Below are 15,343 nucleotides of genomic sequence, written 5' to 3'. Positions count from 1 at the left end.
CATGCGCGGTGTTCTACGTGCAAATCTTTGTAGTCCTAGATTTAATGTTTAGGCCCAAAAATTAGTAAATGAGGATAACTGTTAATTATAGATGCCGTTGATAAGAAAAGCCTTTTTCATATTCATGAAAGCCCCTTAAAATAGGCCAGTGTACGCTTAAATAAACATTTATATATGCATGCCATCTAGATGAGATTTTAAACACAGAAATTAAACAATTATTGTTAATTTGGAGTTATTTATAATAATGACTTCAAAGAGGATCGTCAGTTTTTATAAGTATGGTCATTCCTGCCTTCGATTGGTTGAGCCTCTGTCGGACATCCCGCGAGACTCTCGGAAGCTGCTGTTGCCTTGGAAACTAAACGTAACAACCGCTGTTCTGAAAGTTGAATGGAAAAACCATTACTTTTCAATCATTTTATGTAACTTTTACGGGGCTCGACACGAATCTTAGGCTTACTTACTAGAAACAGATATGGGTAATGACTACTACGAGACGCTTGAACTAAACAGACATGCAACGGATGCAGAAATTAAGAAGGCGTAAGTTTTTGACCATCAACCGTCAAGTTAGTTGGAATTTTATGACAGTTTCTTTTTGTGACTCGGTCTTTTTTGTATCTAGATACCGACGTCTGGCATTGAAGTTTCACCCGAGCAGCAGCAGGGAGCCTGGCCACACCGAGAGATTCACTCAGCTGGGTGAAGCATACGAAGTGCTGAGCGACCGTGAGTGGACGAAGACAGGCGGAAGCTATTTCAGACTATGATTACTATAACGTTTTAACATGTCCGTGCGCTTGATTTATTCGGCTTAATTACCAGAAAGGAGGAATTGGAAACGAAATGTTTTACACACTGGACATACCATGCTTAATAAAGTAAAAAAAAAATCCGTTGCAAAACCCTTGCAAGGTGGCAAATAAATGTAGCCTAATCTAATTCAAAATAGCCTAGAAGAGATGATGAATAGGGAGATACTTATATTAATTTCAGTCCCAAGAAATTGAAAAATAACGGGGAAGATGTCAAACAATCAATCAACATTTATTCATAAAAATAAATCAAAGCATCTCTCGTAAAAGTAAAATGTTCAAGTTGTTTTACAGTGATTGAATTTTTTTCATCGTTTTTTATTGTCCAATAAAAGTATCTTTCTTCTTATTTCTTTGCAACAGCTCAAAAAAAGGCGATTTATGATAAGTTTGGTGAGGAGGGGCTGAAAGGTGGAATCCCACCTGAGTATGGGGGCAGTGAGGCTTGGTCATCTAAATATGAATACCATGGGAACCCAGACAAAACATTCAGGCAGTTTTTTGGAGGCGACAACCCATTTGCAGGTACAAACACACACACACACACACACACACACACACACACACACACACACACACACACACACACACACACACACACACACACACACACACACACACACACACACAGAGTATACAATCAATGTGAATTAATACTTTACATTCACTTCATTTTGATAGACTTCTTTACAAATGATGCACCACTTCAGTTCGGTGGCCTGCAACAAGTCATGGTGAAGACACAAGACTCCCATATAGAGAGAGACCTTTACCTGTCCCTGGATGATCTCTTCCATGGATGCACTAAAAAGATAAAGATATCTCGCAGGGTGAGTGCTATTCTATCAGAGTGTTTAGAACCATTAAGTCATTCATCCATTCATCATATCTGACCAGGAACTGTTAGTGCTCTGCATCACAAAACTAAAAATCTAACAGATTAATTATGACTGATACATTGCTGTTTACTGGAATTGTTTTCCCCACAGGTTATGAATGAGGATGGCTGCACATCCAGTATCAAAGACAAGATCCTGACTATAGATGTGGAGCCTGGATGGAGAGAGGGCACAAGAATTGTGTTTTCTAAAGAGGGAGATCAGGTAACAAAACGGATCTGCCATCTTCAGTTCATCAAAATTGGACTCTTTGCTCTCATTCCGTTCAGTCAGGTTGTTTTACTTAAAAAGATGTTTGTCAGTTCCCAAACTTCATGTTATGGTCTTTAACTCTGTAGCACAAAAATAAGTGTTTTGCTTGAGTTTGACTTGTGGCGCTGTCCCTGGTGCTGATTAACTCAACTCTAATGTCCAATTTAGCCCAATGAGAGTAAAATGGAAGTGAAAGGGGGTCAATGTAAATTCACTTTTTTATACACTTTGCAGACTGTGAAAAAAAATACTAAAAATATTTATACCGGAAGATATTTATTTCAGAGAGAGAAATGCTTGGGGTTGTGTGTTGTGAATGACGAGTCACTCGTTAATTTCTTACTGACTTCAGTTTCTGGCTTTCCCATTCGTCGCTTAAAAATTTCATTATGTATTTTAGTTTTTAAAATGTTTTCTACAAGTTGACATTGTGCTTATGTTTGATTGAAAAGTGACTAAATTTAACTCAAACAAAAAATGAACGTTTGCTTAAGTTGCCACCAGCAGGTGGCCTCAGCAGAATTCTTTACCGCCTTCATAGTTGCTTTGATGCAGAAACACCAATTAATGAGATCAAAAATCTGATCCTTTTCACTCTTTATGATCAGTACAACACTCATTTCAATGCTATAGTCAAATTCTTAGTATGGCAGAGGTGTTTTGTATCAAGTTTTTTAGTTAGAAAATGTTCATAACCACGTAACCCAGGAAAAAAACAATAACGTATTTATATCTAGAAGTTACTGACATGACTAAGGTGAAGTAGTAACCTGCTGATCTTTTTTACTCTTTTAATGTATTTAAATAAAAGGTGTAAAAGGTATAGACTTATCTTTGATCAACTTATGAATTAGCTAAATCACTGAGAAAGACCCTCTGTCATTTTACTGTATTTCATTTTCAGGGACCAAACAGCATCCCTGCTGATATTGTCTTCATTGTCCGGCAGAAGGCTCATCCTCTGTTTATAAGACAACAAAATGACCTCGTGTACAAGGTTCAGATCTCTCTGGAAATGGTGAGTTATGTCATTGTGAGGTGAGATAAAGTTTGTTGTAGTGTGATGCAAGATTTGGTTTAAGAGGACTAAATCCCCTCACCTCTCCGTCAGGCCCTGACTGGGTTCTCAGTGGATGTGGAGACACTAGATGGCAGACTCCTCACTATTCCTATCAATGATATAGTGCAGTAAGTGTCGTCTTACATAGATTGTTTTAAAGCGGTATATTATTATCTTATTAATCTTAATTTTAATGTTTGATACTAACTCTAGAGTGTGTGTTTGAATAATGGAGGGAGATTCATTCATTCAAAAATCATCACTTTATAGAAAAAGTACAAATAAGCAGTGACAAGGATTTGTTCTTCCCATGCATGTCATTTGTCTTTCTCTGATTTGCTTGTCTTAACAACTCAGCCCTGCATACAAGAAGGAAGTAATTGGAGAGGGAATGCCGCTGTCACAGGATCCATCCCGAAAAGGAAATCTCATAATTACTTTTGATGTCCAGTTTCCAGAGAAGCTCTCTGCTGAGAGGAGGCAACTGATCAAGCAAGCTCTCAATTTTAAAATTTAATCAATTTCTTAAAATATGTTTTTTTTTTCTTATCCTGATGCATGTAAACACCACCCCTGTGCTATAGCACAAGACTTGCAGCAGATTATAATGTTACAGTGTGGCTGTGCAGCTGTGATTCGCTGCCATCATGGCTCGTTTCAGCTGCTCGTACGTCACAAACATCACCACATTCCAGGAGCCCAGGCGCAGGAATGATGGCATAAAACTGAAAAATGGAAAAGAGATTGGAATCAGTTCATATCAATTCTTGTTTTTATATTAAGTTGAAATTTGATTAGTGCCTTCAATTATATTTTCACAATTGTCTATTGTTTGTGGTACTTACCCCTTATAAAAGGCAAGTGGTCCCTCTTTAGTCAGCATGGCCGCAGCACAGTTAAGGACACTGTTGTACTGGCTGAGAGCAGAGTTCATGTATCTTGTCTTGACTACGTCAACAGGAGAGGCAATCACTGTTGTGCATAAGCCTGCACCAAAGGCTGATATAAAGTGGCAGGGCAGGTTATCTGTAGAGGAAAGGCTGTGAGTTACTGTTGCTACAAAGATATTAAACTTAAGGCCAAAAAGTCATAACCATGCCTCTTACTGTGCTGAAGCTGCTGCTTTACCTGTCAGGAGAGTGGACTTCAACAGTGTGTCCTTGATGAAATCATATGTCACTAGCTCAGTACAGTTAACAATTGCATTTCTTGCAATGTTTGGTGCTGTTCCTGCAGAACACAGGGAAGGAAGAAGAGAAGGAGCATGAATAAGCCGAAGAAATTACTGGTACTGCTTTGATGCTGTTGTAAACCCTGAAAGTTTAAGTTACCTTTCCACAGTCCATGAACTCCTTCTTGCTTTGCAATGGTCTTGTAAGCATCGATAGTGCTACAGTAGCGCCTGGCATTCCCAGGAGACCTGGCCTGAGCCTGGAAGCGAACTTTCACCACATCTGTGGGCTGGGCCAAAGCAACTGCCATTGCTCCTGTGGTACATCCTGCAAGCAGCCGACAGCCAATACCAACGTCTAAACCAGAAAAAAAGAGGAATGTTGGGATGATATGGTACACCAACATTAAGAACACACAACTGACAATCACATGAACTCACGGTCGGAGCCTTTGGTGTAGAACTGTTTTACAGAGTCATAGAGACCAATCCTGACAGAAGCAAAGCTCATCTGTCTCTGCAGTCCTGCAACCAGTCCACTGTAAAGGCTCCTGGGCCCCTCAGTGCGCACCATGGTGGTGATGGTGCCAAACACTCCTCGATACCTCACCACAGACTGCTTCCCTTTAACTGCTGCAGCTTTAGATTCTCCTTGGATCTTTGCAAGATGGAAAGTCAGGACAGGTTAGGCCGTGTAAGACAGCTTGAGAAATGTGCTAAAATGTGTTTCTCAGGAATTTTTTGATATTCACAAACAGCTTGTTTACCTGCAGTCTCACTTTAGCTGTGTCAAGAGGAAAGGTGAGCAGGTCAGCGATGCAAGCTGCTGTTCCTGCTCCCACAAATTTCACAGCTGCTGATGGAGGCACGTCAGCAGGTCCAAATCCAACCATTTTTCAATGTAATTTTGATCAATGTAAGGACTTAAGAATATCTTTCTAAAGTAGACTCAGGGTGAGAAGGTCCCACAAAATCTGAAAAGGATCACAAAGATTCATTTAATAAATCCACAAAGCAAGCAAAGTCCAAATGTAAAAGATGCTAAATGAAGCTCATCTGTAAAGCACATTCTGTGCAGGGAGATAAAGACAAGCTAAACAATTAAAAGGAAAAGCCTCACAAATTCATTATCTTAAGCAACAATTTCATCTTCTTTAAAACACACCCACTAAGTCAATTTTAAGTTAGTTTTTAATTATAATTATTATTTCTTACCCTTTTTCAGCAGTTAAGGACAAAAACATCCACAATCAGGATTCTCTAAAGGTGTCCCTTTGGCTGAAACTTGTCCCAGCTATGAGTTGGTGTCCTTGTTTTTCCATAGAAGGTTTTTCAGAAGCTTTGAGCCTTAAAATCATACTCTAAATCCTAGAAAAGACCAAATACAATCAGAAACAAAAACAGTGTACTTTACACATGCACAAATATATCAAGAGTAAGTCTTTTGGAAGGTTTTGTTTGTACCGTGATTTGATCTCAGGAAGTCAAAATGCCCGGGTGAGAAGCCTGTCCTGGGTAACGGTGTCCGAATGAATCTGTGAATGGAAAGCATGCAGCAGTGCGGGAAAGAGAGCCTCCTCTTAAAATACAGCCGTTGTTATATCATGCCTTGTTGTCCTGCTGGGGCCCCACCCCCAGTGCATCTATGTGAGATGCTTACTGGTCCAACGGGAAAGCGATAAACCTGTCTGTGTGACAAACGGCCTGTCTGTGTGACAAAGTGTGGTGTTTGTATTAGCGTGATTAGTATTCAGATTTGAACATGTTTTTCCTCACTGTTCTCCCTGCATTACAATCAAGCTCTAAGATGTCATCAAAAACTTCACAAACAAACAAAAAAAATAAATAAATAAATGTTTATCTGAGGGGTACAACAAAATGACTACAAATAATTTTGTCTTATTGCAGCTCTTTATCCTGAAGTTTGCTGAATGATATCAAGTTATTTCATCTGTTAAGGACTGTTTGTAGCCTCACAGTACAGGAAGCATACATTAAAGCAGCAAATGCTGAGTCATGCTGAAAACACAGAACACACCGTACATTACCCACCAAATTAGATCCGCATGTTCAGACCCCTTAATGTCTCACCACAGCTTGTTGTATTAGTTCAGCCTCCTCAGTAATAGCTGGTGACAGCACGTGAGTTTTCAGAAAAAAATAGACTTTTATAAATGTATTTACTAAAATATCAGAACAGAAGAGTGTGTGCATGTTAAAATGTTTATTCTTAAAGGAGTTGTGTAAATCAGTGGGAATGTATAATTGATTAAATGTTGTCCGTGTTGTGGAACGTGGACATCAGAGTTATGAATGGACTCCTGGGTACATGTTGTCCTATATATGTAGCTGTATGGTGGCCTGTGCTTGTACAGTCAAGTGTGAAAATACATTCTGGACATTTGCCAGACTCATCAAGGCTGTTAAAAAAAAACACACATGCATTTTGTCAGAGGTCCTATGCCAGAGCGGGACTTTGTTGTTTTTCCCTTTCATCGCTCAGTTGTTAAGTGTCTGCAAAGTGTTGCTTTCAGAGCTGCACCTACTGAAATGTTCACATGAGCAGATTCTGTGTTGGCCAGTTCTTGTTCTGAGGTTGCCACTTCACTTTAGTCATGTCAGTAACTTCCAGACTTATTTCTCTGTAATTATCCCCAAAATTTTATGAGAATGTGGTGAAAATTAGCACATAACTTCTGACCAGATTCTGTTTTGCAGAGCACCTGTACTCACAGTGTCTATCACAATCAGGTAAGGCCAGTTTACAACCCCACTCTTGGTGAATATCACATCTGAAGCCTTCAGTTGTAGCATGTAAAACATTATAGGCCTGATCATAGAGGCATATCATTTTGCATGTGATCTCAATTATGCATATCAACAAACCGGGTACTAAAGAACTTGGTGAAATTAAATAACAAATAGCTAACTATCAACTTCTTGTTGGGAAATTGAATTATTCACTTAACATTTCAAAGGTAATAAGAGGAAACAATAAACCTAACTTCTGTATTCAGGAACTAAGCAGCTATTTATTGCCTGCTTCTCTGGAAATGGCAGGAATTTTGGAATACTTCTAAAAAAAAATTGTGTCGGGTTGTGATTTAATTTAAAAATAAATCATTTGCTAATTGTTACCTTCTAACCTTGCAATTTGGAGTAAATTTCAAAGAAACTGGAAAAAAAAACAGCAACCAACCAATTGTGACTTGCTACAATAAATTTTGATTGATATTTGGAAGAAGTTATGTGCTAATTTGAAAAAGTAAGAAAGAAATCTGTGTCCAATCATTACCAAAGTGTAATTAAATCAGTGGACCTCTAAAGTTAAGTGTTACTGTTATTGTTTATTCTGGTTTATTCTGTTGGTTATGTGGATATGAACAGTTTTTGTCAGCCAAATATATATATATATATATATATATATATATATATATATATATATATATATATATATATATATATATATATATATATATATATATATAAATGATTCAAGGCAACTTTTGTATTTCTCTTTGTGTGTGTGTGTGTGTGTGTGTGTGTGTGTGTGTGTTTCTCCTCTTTTTTTTTTTTTCTTTTGGCATATTTTTTTTTATATCTGCTTTTTTATTTCCAGACTTAACAACTGATTATCTAAAGGTGGCTTTAACTTCACTTTTTTGAGCAACTGCTCAAGCAGAGGCAGGGCTGTTGAAGGGAAAAAGAGCAAAACTGCGGTCCAGTCATACATATGTGGCTGTACGCAGTGTGCCAAAGATAAACACAGTGCTGCTGATGTTTTGTACCAAGGAACAGTCACTGCGTTTTTTGTAGGTTTATCTGTGTGTTTCTCTTAAAATCAGTACATGGAGAGACTGCTGACAGCTGCTTTGCAACTACATTTGATTCTGAAGCACCAGTTTAAATAACGCTGGCTAAAACCTTTTATCTTACCTGACCTGTTACATTAGTTAACAGTGTTGAAATGGATACACTTGGAGTTTTAAGTCCCAGAGTAACCTCACTGAGACCAGAAAGGCACAATATTCAAACTGTACTTCTGATCTGGAACAGATAAATAACCAAGTTTAAGTCAGTATTACAACAGGTCATACAGGAAACATCCGCACCGTGATAACTCATTCTGACATGATTTTTTATTATTTTGCACTTGATGACTTATTGACCAGCAATAAACCATGCTATTTACAGGGAGAAGCACATTAATTTATGGATAAATTCTCTGATCACATGCACAAACAACAGTAAACACAGCCAAAGCTTTCCCACGACACAATGTGCAACAGAAGCAACATAGAAAGAGAGGTCATTGTTGTCATGATAATCTGACTATTGCTTTTCCCTAACATGTCATTCTCAACATCTCACAGTTCAGTTTTGTAAACATAAAGCTACCTCTAAAGATCTTAGTATCAATCAATACAAGTTAAAAACAAACTTTTTGGAATAACTATGTGATTTTCTACCTGAATCAGCACTTTTATAAAGGAGGTGCTCTCCATTTTGACAAATAAAACGTCTCTTTGTCGTTGAGTCCTTGAAACTCTCATGGTATCAAAACAGTACCATCAGTCTGTGTTCATTCAGGACAAGGACAAACTGCAACTTTATGCTCCATCCTGCAGATCACTTTCACCAGTTCTGAGCCACTACTGACCACATTAAGATCGCTATGCCTGAGGGTTTTGTCTGAGGATACTCAAAAAGTCCAAGGGGCAACAAGCTCAAAACGGCGCTTCCCAACACTGTTGTGCTCTGGTCACCCCTCTTTTAATTTGTTCATAGCTCACAAACATCACAATGTTCCAGGAGCCGAGGCGCAAGAAAGATGGCATGAACCTGAAAAAGACCAAAGAAAGATATTTTCAGAAAAGATATTTTTATCATTGTTTAGTTCACTTGTGATGTGAATGTTTATTCACCCTTTATAGAAGGCCCTGGGTCCTTCATTTCTTAGCATGGTGAGAGCACAGCTCATAGCGCTGCTGTACTGACCAGCTCCAGAGTTCATGAACCGTGTCTTAACCACATCCACAGGAGAGGCAACGACTGTTGTGCAGAAGCCTGCGCTGAAGGCTGCCGTGAAGTGACAAGGCAGGTCGTCTGTGGGGGAACAACAACTTAATAAGGTTATTGTGTATTTGAAGAAGTTAGAAGTTTGATTTTCATCAACAGGGTTCTTCACAACATGTGGTGTACCACCTTACCTGTCATGAGGTCATACTTCAGGATGAGCTCTTTGATTATGTCGTAGGTCACCAGCTCTGCACAGTTCACTATGGCGTTTCGGGTGATGTTGGGCATACAGCCTGGAAGAAATAAGCATATGGTGTTCAAAACCACTGAGGAGACTTTCTGTGATACAGAACAGACTAACCTCAAAGTTTTAACTTTAAGTTAAAACTCCAAGTACCTCTCCAGAGGCCTCGAACTCCCTCATCTCGAGCGATTGTCTTATAGGCATCCAAGGTGCTGTTGTATCTCCTCCCACCGTCTGCCAGTCGTGCCTGAGCTTGGAACCTCACCTTCACCACATCAGTAGGTTGTGCGAAAGCCACTGCCATGGCTCCTGTGGTGCAGCCCGCCAGGAGCCGGGTCACAATGCCAGCACCTGTGAAGCATGCATCCATTAGTCCCACTGAAACAAGGGGAAGGTAACAGCCTTATTTTGTAGCATGGTAACTCTCAGGTTATGTAACTCACTCTCAGTGCCTCGAGTGTAGAACTGCTTCATGGAGTCGTAAAGGCCTATTCGTACTGAGGCAAAGCTCATCTGCCTCTGGAGTCCTGCAACCAGGCCATTGTAGAGACTCTTGGGGCCTTCTGTGCGCACCATGGTGGTGATGGTGCCATACACTCCTCGATACTTTGTGGCACCAGCCCCCTCGACTGCATGGGACTCACCCTGAATCTGTACAAGAAGATGACATTCAGGAACTATTCACACCAAGTTAAGACCAGGTTTGAAATAGTAGATTGCTAATGTGTGGTGTTATCTAACCTGCAGTCTGACTTTGGCGGTGTCCAGGGGAAAGGTGACGAGGTCAGCTATGCAGGCTGCGGTCCCCGCCCCAAAGAACTTGACTGCCCCGGAGGGTACCACATCTTTGGGCTTCATGCCAACCATTTCTAGGTCTGTGATCTCTGCGTGAATGGAAATATCTGAACTCAGTGCTATTTACTCAAGGCGTCCGTGTGTATCTCTAGCACAGCAAATACACTGAGACGAAGTCAGGTCATCACAGCTAACGCACAATTTACAATGTTGTTTTTTTTATTTTTTCACTTAGGCAACAGATATGAGCGGTGTCCTCACTCAAACCTGTGCATACCTTGTCCGCAAGAAGAGAAAAAAATCTTCAGGTTTCCTCCAGAAGTACACTTGTCTTTTTGGGTGGTTCAGTGGTGGAGATGCCCTTGGCCATAAACTCTGTGTGAAGTGAACCAGTAAGCATACCACCCCTCACTGAAACAACAACAGATTTTCTCTTACTCACCATCTCAGACAGACAAAGTCACAATTACAGATTTAGAAATGATCAAAATAAAAATTGGTGTGATAAAGTAAAAAGTTAACATCAAAGTACTTGTGTGTTTTTAGATGATAAGTAATAAAAGTGACAGAGGTTGAGTCAGGCTCCACCAGAATATTTCCTTAAGAATAAAGTTCACTGCTGTCTTCATTGGAAAACTTACCTGAAAGTTTTCCTAGAAAGTTATAATCCAGCAAAAAGTTATAATCCTTGAGGAAAATTAGTCCCTTTACTGTCCATTAACGCTTCAGATTTGGTCTTTGTCCGAGTGCTTCCCTTTAGTGTCCCCTCCTAATGCTTTTTGCCTTCTAGTCACTGTTGAAGAGGCCTCTAAATTTATAGGCACCTTTTGCTCATGTGCACACCTGTCATGTGCACCTCGTGTTTACCAGAGTGAGAGACCCAGCCGGATACTTGAGCTCTTGTTGATCTGCTCCTCAGTCATGATGGCAGCCGTCTTTGGACTCAGTGCGCACATGACAACATTGAGAGCAATTTTATGTTTTGTTAGGTTTTTTTTGTTTGTAGTTTTATTTTTCCACAGTTAACTATACGTTTACAATGTTATAACACTCTTTAATACATTAACTGTGTGTTTATTTGTTGAGAGATAACACATTCCCCAAAAAATCTACAATAAGTGTAAAAAAACAAAACAAAAAATCAGACACAACTTCACCTGACACAGCATCAAGAAAAAAACAACACCAAAAAAGGGAAACAAGAATTACTTAATCATGTGGAACTATTCAGAGTGATATCCAGTTTACATAAGGTTCAGCTCGTATGACTACCCTGACATCAAGGAACATTTCTCACGTCTCTATTGGTCCATCTAACTGGCCAATCAGACAAAGAGGCCTGTCTAGATTCCCAGCATGTTTTCACTGGGCATTCAGCAAGCCGGTAAGAGCTCTGCAGTTGAAGTCATTTACTCAACATCTCCTCCACAATGTTTGCTCTCCACCACAAAATGCACAACTAGTTCAGGAGTTTGAGGAATTCCCTCCTCCCTCCTCCCTGAGAGTCATAAAGTTACAACATGTTCCAGGCGAAGGATCCGCCATGCTGCTCAGCCAATCCATACAATAGACGAGGGTGGGTGGATGCTCGGAGCATCTGTTAGCCATTAGCAGCATGCAAACTAGCAGCACCCTACAAAGACAGGTCTGGGTGTGGAATGGGAAGTGTTAGAAAGGGCAGACACTTCACTGGTGCATGCGTGCCAACATACATGAGATTTTCCACTCAAGCTCCAGGTCAGGCCCTGGGCTGCCTTACGTCAGGTCATGCGGTTGACTGTGCAGAAGTGTCTCCTACACATATCTACCATTTCACCAACTGGTACATGTGTCAGATGCTGATCATTCTCTTTATTTTAGTGCCAACCCTGCACATTGTATGTAACGTGTTTATTGCTGCTGTTTTACCAGTCACTGTTGATTTTTGTCCCTTATTAAGGTTAGACTTCAAAACAGTTAAAACTGCTTCGATACATGTTTGACAAAAATCCAAAATGCATAAAAGGTGTCGCAACAAACAAAGCTGAAGAAATGTCCCAGCTCCGCCCACAAAGTCCTCCACTGACACATTTGTACTTCTAAAAATATTTAATTATCAGAGAGCACTTATGCAACAGTAATATTTGTTATGGCCTCCCAGTGGGCTGATGGTTGTGTTTTTGACAGTGCTAACATGATCTGGTTTATTGGTACATGGTGTACCTGTTTGTTGAGTGTCTGTGGTAAAGGAAACAGCAGGTTTTTAGCATCTATATGTATTTTTTGTAGCAATAAGAGAATAAGGTGCTGTTTTAGAAGTGGTACGCTGTGAAAAATGAAATCTTATCGAGTGTTTCTGTCTCATTTTCAGTAGAAAATATCTTTCTAGACTTAATATGAGCCACATTCCCATGACCATTCCAAAAAAAATGTCGTTTCAGATTGTTCAAAGACAAAAATGAGGTCTGAATTGCTTGTACAAGTAAAAAAAAAACCTGCCAGTGGAACAAGACAATTTACTTATATTAAGACATTATTCTAGTTTCGAGCAAAATCTTAAGCAAATTTTTCTTGTTATATTGGCGGATTTTTTAACTTGTAAGATAAATAGGATAAATATTGGTAGTGTTATTAATAAAGAATGAGAACAAGTATTGGTAGAAATAAAAGTAGTAGGAGTAGTAGTAGAAGTAGTACAAATGGTATTAGTTGTTTTGGTAGGACACATAGCAGTAGTATCCACATTAGTAGGTGTGGTGATGTTGTAGTATATCAGCATCCCTACAATCAATTACAAGAATCAACGTAATGTATAAGAATTTGTGTTTCATTCACCATATAACAACAAAAAAAACTGTTTTGAAATTTGAAGCATTTGCAAAATATCTAAATACTGCAGGTCCACCTGAGGCTGGTCCCAAACACCCCAGAAGCCACATACACACCCATTTTAAAAGCCTGTCCACACAAACATATGCATATGCATTATGCATGTTTACAGCCAGCTTTAAAACATAATGTTGAGTAGCTAGAGTCACTCTGCATACATTGGAAAAGAGGTGAGTTTTTGTTACTTATTAGTTTAAAGATATCTATGTTTGACTTTTGGATTGGGGCATGGCTTATGGGGTGGCAGGTGGGCATGCCGTAGCTGTGAGCAGGGAGGCTAAAGGCCTTTACCATTTTTTTTTCTTTAACATTTTTTTCTTTATATCTTGTTGCGTTGCATGAAACTTAAATTGAGCCTGCATTTCTTCATCAATGGGCTTCAAAAGTCAAAAGTACAATACATTGTGTCACTAATACTTGATCCATGTATTTTAACAGCCTTCACTTACACTTTTACCATGTATGCCACCATCACGACATTATAGGTGATTTATCTCTGTGGTATTTTTTTAAACTTTAAAAAGGGACACAAAATACAAGCAACATTTATATCTTCAACACAGATTCTACATGGACTTTGCCCAAAATCAAAAGATAAAGTCTCAAAAAGAATGCCAGAAAACTCCAGCACATGGCTTTGACGTCAAACAGACACCAGTTTAAGTGGCAATGTTTTGGTACTAGAGTTTCCTATATGTGTCTGTGCAGAGATACATACATTTTTCGCACAGGCCACCCTTCTGCACAGCCCCTGGTGATATACAGTGGGTGGTACAGTGTGTTCAAAGTATAAGGTTGCTCACAAAATGAATTTAAAGTAAATTTCCATTATGGAAGCATCTCATTTGTGTTTACATGGAGCAATCAAACATGAAAAGAAAATAATGTATCTTTTTAAGCTCAAACAAAGCAAGGAGCTGTTTGGAAAAACAAATTTAAAAAAGATTTTAGTTGCTGCTACCACCTGTTTTCTTGGCCTGGAGCTAAAAACAGGCCTCACTGTGAGGACACAGAGTGAATAACCTTTATACACACCGCCAACCAGTAAACAAGTCACTAGTCTGGATCCAACCAGCCAGCAGTGACCTCTCAGGCGGCCCCCTGAAGATGAATCTGAGCTGTCGCCCCACCGCTGTTCTGCACTCTGAATACCCCGAAGCTCGAGCCAGTGCAGTGAAAAGAGCTTATCTTCATTACACTATAAATACCGAACATTGCACTAAAAATAAAGCCAAGAGCTGCGTCACTGAAAGGTTAGTGGAGCACCAGTGACCCTCGGTCTCTTCAATCAAAGTCAGCTCCTAAGTGTTCTGAAATGTCTGATATGTCAGAGATGAAGAAGGGATCATTTTCACTAATAGTGTTTCACTGAGAATGTCAGTTGTTACTTAATTGTTCCTACGTCTACATGGCTGCCACCTCAAACTTAAGAGTCTGCATGCTGTCCGTACTGTGCGATATCGTCCAACATGGTGATGAGTCTGTTTGAAAGATGAGGTAATGGTTCCTGAGACCCATTCCTTACACTCAGGCCTCAATTTTAGCACTCTTTTTCATAAGTACCTACTTGTTAAACATTGTGAATCATTGTTCACTTTATAATACAATGATAAAAGCCACTTTGATTGACTGACAGTGTATTAGCTCAGCTGCTCCTTATATTGTGTAACAGTGGTTTGCATCAGATGATTATCACCTCCTAATAATAAGTAGAGACATCTTTCCTCCATTAATGGATGCTAAGCTGTATTAAAACCAACTATGTTCATTCACCATCGCCTCTTCCTATCTTCTTCCGTGCTTTTCACAATCAAATTAACAAGTCTGCAACTGCAGGCAGTCAGCTGTCCTCATATAAATCTTTATGTAACTACAATTACGAGGGTCTCAGATGTCTGCCAATGAATAACAGTGACACGCATTGTACTGAATTTGCCATTTGGGTGTTATAAACCACAAAGGAATATAGTTTTTTATCCTGATATTTAAGCATTAGTGTGACTGCCCTTAAAGAATTCCTTAAAGGTCATTGAAGAAAAATAAATACTTCTCTGTTTGACTTTAAATAGCTACCTATTTTCTCTACATATTGACACGTTACCAAAGATGTTTTGCGATACGGTTCAATGCAACAGAGGCCAGGTCACGGTTCTTCTTCTCTTTACTCCATTTGAGTCTTGGTCTCAAGACAACCCTGCCCATGATGCACCTTCACAG

The 15,343-nt window shown here is 39.4% G+C and overlaps 2 protein-coding genes across 2 annotated transcripts; one reads left to right on the top strand and one right to left on the bottom strand.

The window, feature by feature from the left end:
- The first annotated feature begins 366 nt into the window (after positions 1-366).
- dnajb13 (DnaJ heat shock protein family (Hsp40) member B13) lies at positions 367-3,546 on the top strand. The gene is made up of 8 exons (XM_074672914.1): positions 367-546; positions 629-732; positions 1,182-1,343; positions 1,500-1,648; positions 1,808-1,921; positions 2,874-2,987; positions 3,081-3,157; positions 3,387-3,546. The coding sequence occupies exons 1-8, from the start codon at positions 479-481 to the stop codon at positions 3,544-3,546; spliced, it is 948 nt and encodes a 315-aa protein (XP_074529015.1). The 5' UTR covers positions 367-478.
- Positions 3,547-3,639: 93 nt separating this feature from the next.
- Positions 3,640-10,651, bottom strand: LOC141791757 (dicarboxylate carrier UCP2-like). The gene is made up of 13 exons (XM_074672405.1): positions 10,536-10,651; positions 10,205-10,347; positions 9,907-10,114; positions 9,617-9,814; positions 9,411-9,512; positions 9,126-9,306; positions 8,935-9,042; positions 4,968-5,094; positions 4,642-4,858; positions 4,361-4,558; positions 4,158-4,259; positions 3,875-4,055; positions 3,640-3,754 (listed from the first exon to the last, which is right to left on the bottom strand). The coding sequence occupies exons 2-13, from the start codon at positions 10,328-10,330 to the stop codon at positions 3,640-3,642; spliced, it is 1,863 nt and encodes a 620-aa protein (XP_074528506.1). The 5' UTR covers positions 10,331-10,347; positions 10,536-10,651.
- Positions 10,652-15,343: the final 4,692 nt, after the last annotated feature.

Source organism: Halichoeres trimaculatus, unplaced genomic scaffold (assembly GCF_033239565.1).
Source record: "Halichoeres trimaculatus isolate MK-OKI-2021-1 unplaced genomic scaffold, fHalTri1.1 fHalTri1_scaffold_6, whole genome shotgun sequence".
Classification (NCBI taxonomy): Eukaryota; Metazoa; Chordata; class Actinopteri; order Labriformes; family Labridae; genus Halichoeres; species Halichoeres trimaculatus.
The sequence above is the reverse complement of the archived record's forward strand: the minus strand, read 5'-3'. Positions and strand labels throughout refer to the sequence as shown.

Excerpts from the sequence above, each read along its gene's own strand:
- dnajb13 (XM_074672914.1), top strand. The coding sequence starts at position 479 with ATGGGTAATGACTACTACGAGACGCTTGAACTAAACAGACATGCAACG. Across the intron at positions 733-1,181 it reads ATACGAAGTGCTGAGCGACC|CTCAAAAAAAGGCGATTTAT; the intron begins GTGAGTGGACGA and ends TCTTTGCAACAG. Across the intron at positions 1,649-1,807 it reads AGATAAAGATATCTCGCAGG|GTTATGAATGAGGATGGCTG; the intron begins GTGAGTGCTATT and ends TTTTCCCCACAG.
- LOC141791757 (XM_074672405.1), bottom strand. The coding sequence starts at position 10,330 with ATGGTTGGCATGAAGCCCAAAGATGTGGTACCCTCCGGGGCAGTCAAG. Across the intron at positions 9,815-9,906 it reads CTACACTCGAGGCACTGAGA|GTGCTGGCATTGTGACCCGG; the intron begins GTGAGTTACATA and ends CATGCTTCACAG. Across the intron at positions 5,095-8,934 it reads CAACAGTGTTGGGAAGCGCC|AATGGTTGGATTTGGACCTG; the intron begins GTTTTGAGCTTG and ends ATTACATTGAAA.